This window comes from Magallana gigas, chromosome 7, assembly GCF_963853765.1.
Source record: "Magallana gigas chromosome 7, xbMagGiga1.1, whole genome shotgun sequence".
In the NCBI taxonomy this organism is placed as follows: Eukaryota; Metazoa; Mollusca; class Bivalvia; order Ostreida; family Ostreidae; genus Magallana; species Magallana gigas.
Window position 1 is genome coordinate 9,868,211 of NC_088859.1, and position 15,105 is coordinate 9,883,315.

At 32.9% G+C, this 15,105-nt stretch overlaps 2 protein-coding genes across 2 annotated transcripts; both read right to left on the reverse strand.

Annotated features, from left to right (window-relative positions):
- Window positions 1–2,581: 2,581 nt before the first annotated feature.
- On the reverse strand, window positions 2,582–4,829 carry LOC105326004 (low affinity immunoglobulin epsilon Fc receptor-like). Its single transcript, XM_034455920.2, has 5 exons — window positions 4,696–4,829; window positions 4,480–4,565; window positions 3,208–3,295; window positions 2,855–3,071; window positions 2,582–2,698 (listed from the first exon to the last, which is right to left on the reverse strand). Exons 1-5 carry the CDS (start codon window positions 4,763–4,765, stop codon window positions 2,674–2,676), a joined length of 486 nt encoding a protein of 161 aa, XP_034311811.2. The 5' UTR covers window positions 4,766–4,829; the 3' UTR covers window positions 2,582–2,673.
- Window positions 4,830–7,607: 2,778 nt separating this feature from the next.
- On the reverse strand, window positions 7,608–10,913 carry LOC105326001 (kelch-like protein 30). Its single transcript, XM_011425832.4, has 7 exons — window positions 10,851–10,913; window positions 10,236–10,593; window positions 9,937–9,975; window positions 9,426–9,824; window positions 8,936–9,152; window positions 8,408–8,641; window positions 7,608–8,144 (listed from the first exon to the last, which is right to left on the reverse strand). The coding sequence occupies exons 2-7, from the start codon at window positions 10,566–10,568 to the stop codon at window positions 7,630–7,632; spliced, it is 1,737 nt and encodes a 578-aa protein (XP_011424134.3). The 5' UTR covers window positions 10,569–10,593; window positions 10,851–10,913; the 3' UTR covers window positions 7,608–7,629.
- Window positions 10,914–15,105: the final 4,192 nt, after the last annotated feature.

Sequence of the window (15,105 nt, forward strand, 5' to 3'; positions counted from 1 at the left end):
GAATAAACGCGTAATTTTCGCGAATAAACACGTTACTATCGCGAATAAACGCGAAACTATATGGAGAATAAACTTAAAACTTTAATATGGTCATTTCATACAAGAACTCTATTTCATGAAGAACAATGATTGAAAACAAACACACTTCCTATTATTCATTATTATTATATTATCCGTGTAACGTTATGAAGACAAAATAATTTCGATATTGATAAATCTGATAAAACTTCATAACACATTTATCTGTTAAAGGTTCCAAGTAGATAATGAGTTAGAGCACCATTTTTCATTTGTTCGCCGACCCTGTGTTCGAACAGTTATTCATTGATTTTCTTTCTCATAAAATTAATATAAATTCAACCGTGGGAAATCCTTAAAATCTTAGTACTGATTTTCAAATGACATGTGATACATTGTAAATCCTTTAGGGGACGAATCATCTAGATCTGAACAATAGATTGAAAAATGTATAGATTGGACTTATTCCAATTCACACCTTGACTTATTTTTCTGATAGACGTTAATCTCTGTCGCGGCGATATAACATAATTATATATGTATTATAATGTTTGAACAATGATATATTTTCAGCTCTACAATGATATTAAATAAAACTTTTAATTCTAATTAAAATTGTTATAATACAAATATAATGATGTCTCATTCTCTACAATTCAGCGCTCATAAGAATATGAGAAGCGCGATGCATTAGCATAATGTCCTTTGAAAATCAGCACATTTCCCACGTTTGAATTTATATCAATTTGTATGAAGTTTAATCTGATTCATTTACATCTTTATATAATAAAAATTATTTTGTTTAATTTAAAATAAGATATGTCTGTTTTCAGTCATTGTTTTTCATAGGAGTTTCGCGTTTATTTGCGAAAGTAACGCGTTAATTCGCGAAAGTTACGCGTTAATTCGCAAAATTTTCGCATTTATTCGCAAAAGTTTCGCGTTAAGTCGCGTAAATAAAGCTTTAATTCGCGAAAGCTTCGCGTTTATTCGCGGAAAAAAATATTATTTTACCTACGAAAATGAGCTTAATGGCTTACGTAATTTTACTATCAAATTCAAAATATAAAATAAAAATATCAATAGTTGACCACTTCTATTTTAAAATCCATTGGAATTTCAATGTGAAAATACAAACTCACATTTTTTTCCATTTGTCATTTGAAACCCACTCCCCAATTTTACGCTTCAAACCTGTTAAGTCTTGGCTTAAATAAATCAATTAAATTGAACACCGATTGTGACTAGCTTGCTTGGATATTAATGACACATTTTACACTCCATCCCTTTCAGAAAGAATTATATAATTTTCTACTCATTATCTATCATAAAAAAATTTAATCTCAATCCAGGTTGCATTTCATGTTATCCCCAGTGGTATGATTTGAAACATGCTTACTCCTATGTGCATACATATCAATGTTAACTAATTATGAATCAACAGAAAAAAAAAGTTAAAAACAAAAAGATGTTAAAAATTTTCAACAACTGACTTTTGTCTTAATCGGGAAAAAACGGAAAAGTCTGTAGACAATTAGATGATTAATTATGGTCTAACAATTATAGTATGAAAAACGCCAGACAGCATGCGACCCAGTGGAAGATTGTATTTGATGACAAGGTCGTTGGGTCGACCATAGAACTTACTAAAAGATGAATTCAAACGAGACTGATGATAGTTCTGTTTAATCAACTTGTTTGTCAGTAGCTTGCCTCGCCTAAAAAACTGTTCATACGAAGAGCATGCCCTTGTGTATCGAATTAAATGAGAGACAAAAACACCATATGCAGGTGATGAAGGTATATTACTACACAAGTAAGGAATGCTGACTATAGAAAAATTGAAGTCATCGCGTTTATCATCAAGTTTTGTTGTAAGGTTACCATCAATGTCCATTTCCAGTAAAATATCTGAATATGAAAAATATGAAACATCTAAGTATTTCAGGTCCATAAGTTAGTCCAGATGCATCATCCATGAAAGTTTGGTAGAGATAAGACAAGTAATAACTTAGATACAGGACCTGCAACAAAAACCTTAACCAGCTCCGGACGCCGATGACGACACCAACGCCGAGGGTATAGCATAAGCTCCCCCTGACCTTGTCTCGGTGAGCTAAAAATGAACGCAAAGTTAATGAAAAAGTCAAGGAGTTCAGTGTATCGGGCAGGAGAAACAAACATGTACAGTCTCGCACTCAGCGTAACCAATTTTTATTACTAACGTACTGGTGTACATTATCAGTAATTTAGATTATTTAGCTTACTTTTACAATCAATATATTAATCTGTTAAAAGAAAGATGTAAACATTACATGATTTCTTTGATTATTCGTGCGGATTATGAAGGTAGAGATCATTGCAGAAAAAATCATATAACCAGCTAACACAGGTTAAGAATTTCTCTGCAATGTCGCCACCTTCATATCCCGCATGAATCACCAAGAAACATTTCATTGTTAAATAGCCTACCAAACAACAGGATCATCATCGATCACTCCGCAATAGTGTCGTTGGTTTTTCTTGAGATATTGCAACAAGAAGACATAAAATTACATATGAAAACGTTTTGTGTAAGGTTATTCGAGTTTTTGAACCACATTTTGTCATGCAATATGTACAAATTTATTTTGACAATACATAACACCATAGTGTTTAACCCAATATTCCGTCAATTTCCCTGTAAAAGAAAAACACAATTAAAAACTAAAGTATATGTATACAAGGTATGCATATTTCAACAAATTGAAATTTTTAGGGGACAATTTGATTAAAAAAAACATTTAAATAAGATTCGACTTTTCTTATTTAACATGCAATTCATCAAAGAACCTACTCAACCTCAGCCTCACAAATAAATCTATAATTTTTCCCACAGTCAACATCAATCCATTTTCCATGTTCCCGTCTTGCTAATATTACACAGTTCTCCCCTGTGTGTCCGTTCGGTTCTCCTTGATTCCATCCATTCACTTGTATGATGTTCTGATTGGAGGAGTAAATCCATCTATCTTCCTCTATCATGTCGGATATACCAATCCAGTAGTCTGAAGCTATAGTATAAATAAAAGTCAAATTCGAGATTTTTGAACAGCTGGCTTAAACTTTGTGACTCTACACAAGTCTTTGTCAAACACCCTTTGTCATTCAAATTTTAAAAGATCATAATATACTATTATATGTGCTAACATTGGATTTGACTGTGACTTATCAGAAAGTTAGACTCTGCGTCGGTCATTGGTTCTGCCAGTTTTGAGTGAAATACGGAACAAATTCCCTGCAACACAATATCCCAATTATTAACGACATGTGCAAACTTTAACAATTCAGAATGTGCTTCTTTGATTACAGAAGTAACAACTTTTTTAAACAATGGACAAGTATTTTAACCAAATATATCTATATACAGCAAAACATGCTTATAGCGAACATGCTTATAATGAATTGACGCTTATAGTGAAGTGAAAATCATTCTTCGTGGGTTTTCAGTATAGTTAACTGGTAAAATTGGTTACGTTTACAATGAGGCAAAATCATCGGGCCATGACACTTCATTACAAGCGTGTTTTTTTACTGTACTGTATGGTCTACTTATGATGATATATAAGGATAAAAACTATTCTTCATTCTGTAACATATTCATTGTGCACAAGCACAAAATTAATGCTTATGGTGTGTACATTTACAAAATGAGATCATTTTTGGGAGTTGATTTTTAAAATCAACTCTCATATGCAGTTACTCTGGCAAACCAAAAGTGATTTTTTACAACAGTGTTTGGACCTAAGCACAAATCATCACCTCTGACAATATTTACATGTAGTTCTTGAAAATAATCGACAAATTCGATGTAATGTATCTTGAAGCATTGGTTTTTAAGAAACTTATTTATGAATACCTTGAAAATAGTCAGATGTTAAATAGTATGAACAATTTAGATATTTTTTTTTCAGTCGAATGTATTCATACGCCAGAGTTCAATAAAGTCTCGTTCAACCATCGGCTGTCTCCGTAAATCTCCGACAAGAGGTCGCGTGACCAAGCTATCACGTGACCAGGTGTACACATTTCTTGTTTGTTGGAAATTAACGGAGACAGCGGAGCATCTGGTTGAACGAGACTAGAGTTCATTATTGCTTAGATCCATACAATTTTCTAATATTTCGATTACTTATACATAGTTTGATGGAATCAATTCTATTTTTAATCATTACACAACATGATTCATATGGGGTTTTTCTAAAAATTCTTGTCGAAAAAGTCCGAGAATTCATATCATAAAAATGTGCGTAATTCAAAGACAGATTATATAAACTACTTGCCATGCAAAGAAACATATCGATGATTTTAAAATGAATGATAATCGATAAAATCATATCCCGTCAGTACTTCAGTACTTTGGGTTTCTATTGAAAACGTTATGGCGCTAGCAATACTTGCGTTTTTTGCGGATTCACTTACCTCTGCTTCTCCCCAAGGTCTTGAGTCATGGCTGAACCAGTAACATTTGTTCTGAAACTGAATCCATCCCACGTGACATCCAGCACCTTAAAATAAAATAGAACAATTCTCTAGAAAGTGAAAGTTACTTTACATCGTACGTTTATAAGCGTTTGCAAATTGTTTATGAAAATTTCTATTATGTACATGTCAATGAAGAAGACATATTGTACTTACTATAAACCTGAATTGTCATACAGACCAAAACAACAACTACAAACGCAAACTTATTCGTCATTATGTACATGTAGTGTCCAAATTATAAAGGAAGTCTTGATAAGAACAGAATAGGAGAGACTGTTTGACCCTCGATAAGAAGCACTTGAGGATATAGGGATAAATGCATAATTATGCGGAATTTAAAAAAATGGAGTAAAACGTTTTCTTAAATTATTCTATATTTTCAAATACCTCCAGGTTTAAACGATTTATAATTTTTAAAGGTTTGTAGATTAAAGAACAATGGTAATTCCATCAATACCCTCTGCCTTGCAGAAATATAAAAACATTCCTTTTATATCTATGGGGGGGGGGGGGATCCATGAGGCTAAGTCCCCGGAAACTCATGGATTATAGAGATTTTGTAGGGAACAAATAAGGTCTTCAAATTTTGATATATTTCTTCTCGTGATTATACTTGCAAGTAATGAAATTATTAAATGTTTGTAGATTTGTGACCTGCAGTAATCCCATCAAACCCCTCTGTCTTGTAGAAATGTTAGAAACATTTCATTTAAATTTTTATGGAGGCCCAGGGGGAAGCCCCTGGAAAATCATGGATTCTAGAGATTTTGTAGGGTAAAAACGAAGTCTCCAAATTTAGACTTTTGTACTTCTTGTGAATTAACTTAAATCATATAAAATTATTTTCAAATGCTTGTTGATTTCACCCCTGCAAATGTGTTCGGAACGTTTTCTTTATCGTTGCTAAGTATGTAATAAATCCAGAGGTGCTCGAATGAAAGTTCACGAGACTTCACTGAGATTTGTTCAGTTCCTGTGAAACTTCGAGCGGATAATATTCTCAAAATACTGGTCGTTTTTCACATCATATCCTACTTGGATTTATGTTAAAACATGAAAACCTTTTAAGATGTATGTCTTATTTCACCATCTAGCAGTTATTTACATTAAACGATAATATTCAAAACAGAGTTATCGTTCGTGTTCAACCACGTGTAGAGTGGTTAAAAATATAAACATTGGGTTGCTTAGTAAAATCATAACCATGTTTGATGCTGGTGGTGTGCAATACCATGTTTTTAGAAAAAATAATGGGTGTCTGTTTTGCATAAAAACTTAGTATATCGAGCCATTTTCATTTTCAAGGAACATTCTGCATAAAATAGTATAGTCTGTTTCACTATTGATGCTATTACTAGGTCAGGAGCGGATTGAAAATGAATCCTCGGGGGGGGGGGGGTCTCTACAAGCATGTTAATTTTTGCAACAGCAGACAAAAACTATTTTTTGCATTATCGCATTTATTTCTATAACACATTTTATCCCCCAATTAATGAAGATAAAGTTTAAAATCAATAAACCTCTAGATTTTATATTTGACTACAAGTACCTATAGATTCTATGAAATAGACTATAAAAACGAGGCATTATTTTTACTGCGACACTGAAAGGGTCAAATAAAATCACGTGGTCTAAAATTTAAATGACAATTAAACATTCGCAGGGGTGGATTTGAGACATGCAGTAATTCCATCAAAATCCTCTGCCTTGCAGAAATGCTAGAAAGTTTCTTAACTCTTCAGTTGAATCAGTCTTAAAAAATCAAGTTCAATGGGGCGACATAAATGAAATAAAAAAAGATAACAATAATTATCATGGAAGAGTCGTTAAAAACACTAGCTTGTAAAAGCAATTACTTAAAGGTGGGCGACTGGTCACATTTGATAGAGCGTAACTAAAATCGGATTTCCATGTAAATGTGTCTGCTACACCATTGGACCCACAGGTTTTGTTCATACTACACCGTTGAAATCTTTCTAATGTAGTGAAGTCTCTTAAATTTCTAAAGAGTTAATAATTGAGACTCACAATTGTGCATTTTCGTTGCCAAAAGGAGTATGATTTAACTTTATTTTGACAAATTCTTGAATCTGCCACTGTGGCAGCTACAGGAATGAATATAGAAACTTTTGTAAATATCAAATTAAAGATTATATAATAGGCTATTTTTCTTATATTGTACAATTTTGATAGCACACGCCGTTTAAGTTTTATATGTGTATATATGTCTAAACAAAAAATTGCATCAAAAAATGGCTCATAATTTTTTATGTGACAATGTCACAGGTGCGTGTGGACAGGACCGTAACAACCCCCCCCCCCCCACACACATCCTTTCCATTTTTTTTTTCTATATTTTTTCATTTAATTTATATATAGGGGAAACTAGTGTGAATATAAAATGCCACAGAGTCTTTAATTACAGTACTTTTCGTCAAATGCTTTTTAAAAATCAATAACAATTTATTTAAAATTGTGTTACTCATTTTATTATTAAATTCTAAATATATAATGATAAAAATGTCAATAGTTGGGCACTCCTATTTACATACGGAATTTCAATGTGAAAATGTGAACCCACATTTTGTCATTTCTCAGAATCAAACCCATGCACTCTCCAATTTTACGCTCCTTCAGACTTTTTGGTTTAAATAGTTTAATTAAATTGGATACCGATTGTGACTTGCTTGCTTGGATATTAAAGACACTTTTTACGTTCCATTCTTTATAGAAAGAACTGAATTAATTTTGTATACATCATCAATCATAAAAAAATTTAAATCTCAATCCTGACTGCATCTTATACTTTCCCCAGTGGTACTGAATATATGAACTTGAATTTGAAACTTACATGTATTTACACTGATGTGCATGTATAGCAATGTTAACTAATTATCAATCAACAGAAATTAAAGATTAAAAACAGAAAGATGGTAAAATTGTTCAACAACAGAAATTTGTAGATAAAACATGCAAATTTGAGACCTGTTGAGGGTAGCTACAAGTGTAATACACATCTTTGATACTGAAAGATTTTTCAGGTAAGTACCAATAAAACAAAAATATAAAAAGATTGTGCAATTTTGTTTATTTCACATCAATTAAACCAGGAAAAGATGGAACAGCTAGAATTTCATTTCTTACAAAAAAAGTGAAAAATTTACATAACTTGTCTTTCTCTAAATTAGCGTCAAGGTGATACACATTTTTCAATGCTTGTATCACTTCACAGTGTTCACTAAACTTCTCAGGATCTAATTTTGAGACATCATAACTTGGCTGTCTTTTCCTGCCATTGTCACTGACCACTGAGCATTCCTGCATTTCATTTGTTATTATGTTAATTTTAAAAACAGTATGTACATTGTCCATTCCTATGAAAATAAAGTCGCTGTCTGGGATCATCCATATTCTTTTAGCATCAAATGCCAGCTCTCCAAGTGTGGTGTTAAAAGAAAGGCAAGTCCACTGGTCTAGAGCAGTGTTGTATGACAAAGGAGATAAAATGGAGCCAGTCTTTACAACAAATACATAGTTGTGACAACGACAAGCACAGATATTAACCATCTTCTCTGGCATTGGGGCCCTATCACTCCATTCACCTGAAAATACAGCAAAATTAATCAAGTATTTTTAACACAGATGTAGATTAAGCAAAGTTTTGTGGGGTCTACAGATAAGTTCTTATTAAACAGCTCCTTTAAAATTAAACTGTTTGACAGTCATCAAAATTTTAACCTAGATAAGCTATGATAAGAGGATCACTTCTTTCAAAAACATCTAAGAAACTGCACATCTTAAAATCCTAACCAATTATTATACAATCCTCCCCTTCTTCCAGAAATTTCTGTAAAATTTTAATCACCTGTGTGATAATCATATTCCTCTACAGAGTCCAAGCGGTATCTGAATCTACCAAATCCACCCATAAGCAGTAATGAGGAATCACCCGACACACACATGGCATGATGTCGTCTGGGATTCTGCAACTCTGCAACTGTGCTCCAAGATTTTTCAAAATTATTGTAGCACCAAATCTGCATCATCCAAGTGTTTTTCCCCAGTCTATCTTCTCCACCACTAACAAAGATTTTCTCACCTACAAGGAAACATCTATCCAGTTCATAGGCTTCATAAGGCCAAATGTTCATTATTGTTAAGGGTTAGAAAAACAGGACGTATAATGCTATATAAATACATGTAAAGCGAAGAAAAAATAAAAATGGTAAACACCATGATTTGGTTTCACTCCATTGATTGTATTAATTGCAAATGCTATGACAATGAAGGTTTTAATGTATATTAATCATAAGCTGCATTGAATATCTCGTAGGAAATTGATATCTTATATTCTCAGAATTACTTTTTTGATAAAATATTCATCATTTCTAACCTTGGGTGCAAACACTGTATCCCTTTTTCGCAAGCAAAGCATCATGGGAAATTAAGCATCCATCTGGCACTTTAGTAAAAGGTGTGATGTGACCAGTATCAACATCATAGGACACTATCTGTCTGGGTAGATCCTGGGAATCTGTTTCTCCAGAAATATCATCATCCTCAATATGGACCCCAACTGATATCAGGTGATGAGGTATAAAGCGCTTCTTCTAAAATGAAATAGAATATCTGTGGTAGTCTTCATTCATTAACATTTAAATAAAGATCAAAATTTATTCGACATGTTCAATGATATTCAGAATTTTATACAAAAAATTCAACAGCTACAAGTGCAACACCAATTATGTTAGATTATCTCTTGATTAAATTTCTTTATAGCATGTTATATATATATATTTCTGGTACAAGTGAAAAAATCAAAAATTGATCCACAAAACACAGTTAATGTTGAATGATTATTTATTAAGAATTTTAATTTTTACCTTACTACAGTTTCGACTTTTTTCACCACCGAGATCTGATAAAAGGTCTGTGCAATTCTTGGAAACATCTGGGCTCTCCATTATCATTTCAATGTCTTTTTCATTACAAAACTCCAATACATCCATGAGAAGCTCTGGAAGTGAGCCAGTTCTTTCCATGTCATGATTGATCCAGCACATCAATGCTTTCAAGGTTTCTAGCTCACTCCTTACATTAAGCTGAGGATCACTTATTATTCTCCTCAACTGACTGGTCTCCATTTCAACAAACTCTCCTTGATGGAGTAATTTCATAAAGTTCCAGAGTACATAATGTCTGGCTTTACTATAAGCTTCCTTAAGGTAAAAAGTATCCGCAAAAAACAATGTAGAAAAGCAGTTCTCATCATGAATGAAATCCTGTGTTAAACAAATACATGTAAAATGGTCAGTATCAATAAAACAGAGAATCTTTTTAACAAATAATTTATAAAAATCCATTTTTATTATTAGTTTTTAAGATTTTTCTCACCCGTAAAAAGATACTGCACTTCCCAATAAGATTTGATACCTGCAAAATGAGGTTTAATTTAATTCATATAATAAGCACAAATTTAGCCAAAATACACAGAAAACACCATCATTTTAATCACATTTATAAATACTTTTCAACAAATAAATCTTACGCTCTCCCCTATTAAATCTCATAACAAAAAAGCACTGCAGATAGATTACAAAAATTATTATGCCAATAAGATCTTTTCCATTTTTTTAAAAATAAAATCCTCAAAAGGAATACTTTGTTTTGCATGCATATCCATGATATCATACCTGATATTTAGAAGCAAGTTCTGCCACCTGGTGGACATTATCAACAGATAACTCCAACCTTCCTGTCTCACAAAATCTGATTACAGCTGCCATGGTTTCAATGTCTGCTTCTTCAATCTGAACACAGTCAGAATTGGCTTCCTTCATTTCACTTTCAAACATGCCTCGAAAAAACTCACTGCTCCCCATCATCTGCTTCTTGTTGCAGCAGAAGTCTCTTCCGCTGACCCTTACCACTAGGTCAGATGTCATCTCCTTCCCCAAAGAACGGTTCTCATGAACTTCCCCACTTTCACATGATGTTTTGTTTTGGTTTTTCACACAGCTATCCATTTTATGTCCTCTTCATATTATGAAACTACAATATAACAGCTGTATAACATACATGTACCATCAAAGCCAGCTATGATCCGTGTACATTTTATCTTCAACTCATTATAATAATTTTTCAGGACAAGCTTTGTGTTATTCTCTTTTGAGAAGTGGACAGACATAGCCTACATCCACATGAAGATGTAGGCTATGCCTGTCCACTTCTCATAAGAGAATAGCTTTGAGTATAGCATGTAAGGTTGGCTCAGAAGATTATTTCTAAATTAAAAGTCATAGACATACCTTTGGTAAACCTATAAATGAATTAAATAAATCTTTGCACGCCTGCCTTGGACAACTGGAAACGGTACCCACTGGAAATACCATTCTGCGACATACGATAGAAAACCCAACACTGAGTATTTGCAACCCGGAAAACTTATTGGTGGTGGTTAAGGCAAAATCGAAATAAAATTAAAAAAAAAAGAAAAGAAAAATACTGTAAAGGACTTTTTCCTGCTATGTGCTTTATCAAATAAGGTGATTTACCAACATACATCCGCTTATCAAACCTGTTGTTGTTTTTTTTCAAGGGGGGGGGGGGTCTAGCAAGTAGCAATAGATGAGTTTGAATTTACATGGGGTGTCCGGACCCATCTGGAGATCAGGCATGCAGCCCTCACCCCCTCCCTTCAGCTGACAAATTACAGATAGCAGGCACATAATTGCTTCTGAAATATGAAATAAAATTCTAAATGTACAATGAATAATTATGATTTAATTTATAACGCTGAATTTTTGGAGCTATAATTTTTTCAAAACAATGCGAACCCATGTTAATGCAACATATACATGCATGATTGTATTTATATAACATGTAACAGTTACATACGGTTTAAACAATAGAAATACAGCTAGCCTCCCACCTTCCCCCGCCCAAGCCCTCGTTCTCCACACCATGCACCGTACACAAAACTTTTTTTCAATATTCCCATTCAATATTTCAGAGCTTTTACGATACCGGTATTTTGAAAAAAATAATACACGTTTTCTGTATCATTTTAAATAATTATTACACAGTTTAACTAATTATGATAAATGTACAAATAGGCAGATAATTGATATGATACCTTTTTAGTATATACATACATGTACGTACTTGCATGTATATATATCAAGGCTAACGTTATATAGCCATATATGAATTTCAAAGTTCAGGCACGTAGCATCCCCCCTCCCCCCACTTTTTACCGCAGCAACTAATTTTCTTTCAGAAAAGGTGTTTTACCAGCAGTCCTTACTTCTAGCAATCAAAGTCAAGTAGGTACATGTAAATTAAATGACTGAATCGATCCTAACTGATCATTTGCCCATGTTGGTACAATATATGCCATGTATTATAGCTTCGCACGATGACCCATATATAACTAATATTTTGCTTCTGACGGACATGTCACCTGTATGACATGCAAAATTAACAAATATATATGAACTAGACACATACATGTAGTTTCAGGTTTATAGACGAACCGTAAACTATACACGTATATACGTATATAGTTCATAATTCGTTAAATAGTTTCATCTCTCAAACTATATTTAACGGTTGTAAACTATAGTTTACGAAATCAATGCAAATCTAAGTTTTCCTGTCTGTAAATAAACGTTAACAATATATATTTTGCGGATGAATATAGATCCTCATCTGTAACTATAATTTACACACATATTCGTTGGCTATGATTAAGAGTTGTTGATTATAGTTCCAGATAAACTTTGTTTTGAAAACGCAAATGGTTGTTTTCAGTGTTAATATTAATTATTGTTTTACATTTCTGAAACATAGACGATCGCGTTAACTATCATGTATGGTTAACATTATATAAATAGTGCCTGTTTGGGAGGGTAACAGTTGAAACTGACACCCCGAGAAAAACATTGTCAAGCGACGCAAAGCGGAGGTTGACAATATAGTTTCCTCGGGGTGTTAATTTCAACTGATACCCTCCCAAGCATGCACTGTTTGGGAGGGTAACAGTTGAAATTGACACCCCGAGAAAACCATTGTCAACCGACGCGAAGGGGAGGTTGACAATTGTTTTCAAGGGGTGTCAAATTCAACTGTTACCCTCCTGAACAGGCGCTATTTATTTTATTATACTGAATGTCTTAATTTTAGAGAAACATTTACTGCTTTTATATAGAATTGACGTGGATTCTACGACGAACCGTATGCGCATTATTTACGTGCATGTAACAATTCGTTGTGTTACCCGAGCCAAGTGTGTTGCTAGCTATCGCTGAGGGTAATAGAACGGATCAACTGCGTCTAAACCAATCAGATTTCGGTATTTAACATGAAAGTATGGAAAATATGAAATATAGGTTATCGTCGTTAACTATGATAATAGATTAGTTTTCTGTCCTTAAACCATAGTTTACAACAGTTTATCGACAGATATACTTTCAAACTATAATGATTAGCTGATTTTTTGTGAAATTTGCGTGCCATACATGTACACCTGTGCACTGATGAAAATATGCATGGTATATATAGTAATTGTGTTATATTCTAAACAATTTGTCCCAATACCTTGTATTGGAATTTTTGATAATTTAATATGCCTTTGTAATTAATACCTGTACTTACTAGTAATTGTATGACTGCTTGAAAATTATAAAGTACTTTTCAAGTACATGTACTTTTGATCATTAGGAAAAATGAACAATGAAAATTAGTTCACAAGAATATATCTTATCCAGGATGAATTTTAAAATGTGAAAAAAAACTACGAATTAATTCTTTTTAATGAATTCTTTAGATCATTCCTGGCGAGCTGACAACTTTGCATGTAGATGTCCAGTAAGTATACAGGTACATGTAACTTAATTAATAAGGAGCAGCCGCAGACTCATAATCACGTCCTATCTATGCGCCTCCTTGCTCCTAATTGATAAGAGAACGAAATATACACAAACTGGTTTTTTTTAATACAATTGCTATTTTTTTGTTTTAACAGAGGCAAATGAATATTTTGTTCCATTCTCAAATCTGTATTTGATCAAAGTTTGTACTGTTTTTGCTACACAATACCCCCGGTAGTCAAATTATGATGTGAACATTCTCCAAAAAGTACAGCCATTTTATACCGTGTATGTGTAATATATGACTCCTAATTTGCTGTCGTTTTCATTATGAAACAATTTGAAAATAAGCAAAACACACTTTAGTCCTAAACATAACATTCCGTCGCATTGCGTTAAATCCTTGTTGGTTTGTGTGTGTGTGTGTTTTTTTTATTTGCAAGATATTTGGTGTACATGGATATGTAGGTCGCCCCTCCCTCCCCTTCAAAATGATGCTACGTGCCTGTTCCTTTATCATTAACTGTAGGTTTACCCATAATTTTTAAGTAGTGCAGGTAGTTTCAGATTTCGATTCTCCGAGTATACGACTGCGCCTACCCTCGACGCGTCTTTGTACCTTTATATATAAAATATTCTATCTTCTTTGGAGAGACTGGATGGTCAACAAATGGGCATCAAATCTACATTAAAAGCTTAAATATTTTCAGCCATAAACTGTTCATTCAAAAAAGAAAAACTCAAAATATTTAAGCGACTTCTCTTTTATCTTTAAATAGAGCTATAACCTATTCCAATTTCTTGTTACAGTGTATGCTTAATTTTCAACCAGCTCTTATATAAAAGTCATAAAAGCAAGAGACACGCAAAATCAACATTGATGCTTTATTTAAATGCCAAAAAAAAAAACTAACAAATTTTCAGAGTGTTACACACAATATAAAAAAAAAGTGGCAGGAATGTTACATTGACATTTTGGAATTAATTCAAGTCTTATCACAACTTAAAAAAGCACAACCAATTCAGATATTAACCTCTTTATTATAAGCTAGCTGTAATTGTGAATTTTTTTCTTGAGAGAATTTAAGTGCTCTTGGGATTAGGACTACTAGTAAAGATTGTTTTGATTGAGGAAGAAATCTAACTTTTTAGTGATGTGCCCTGGTTCGTTTGGCCCCTGCAACCCTGTACAGTAAACAGTATAATTTTTAAAACCATTCGCCCTTCTTATGGTAGAGTGCACTGTATTGAAACTGTCGTTCGATCAGAAAAGGAAAACTCAAAATATTTTAGCGTTTTTTACTTTATCTTTCTACATGTATAGAGCTCTTCTTCTAAAGATTGATAGTTAATATAGCCCAATCCCTCCAGCCCTGCTATACAAGTAGTTCAATCTACATGTATATTACCTATACCAATTTCTTACAGTAAATTTAAAGTTAAGAAATTATTTATATAACATGTTCAGTATGTACATTAGAACAAACCATTTATACAATGTAAATGTACCTTGGATTTAATTAGGAAGTGATCGATGTCACCTTAAAAAAATCATTTTCATACAATAAATTTATGTTAACAACCTAGAATTTTAATACTGTAGCTCTAATGTTAATTCAGCAAAAAATTTGAACATTTGTATTCATAAAAATGCCAGCATTCAACTTAAATTGTTACATGTAAGTAATAAATA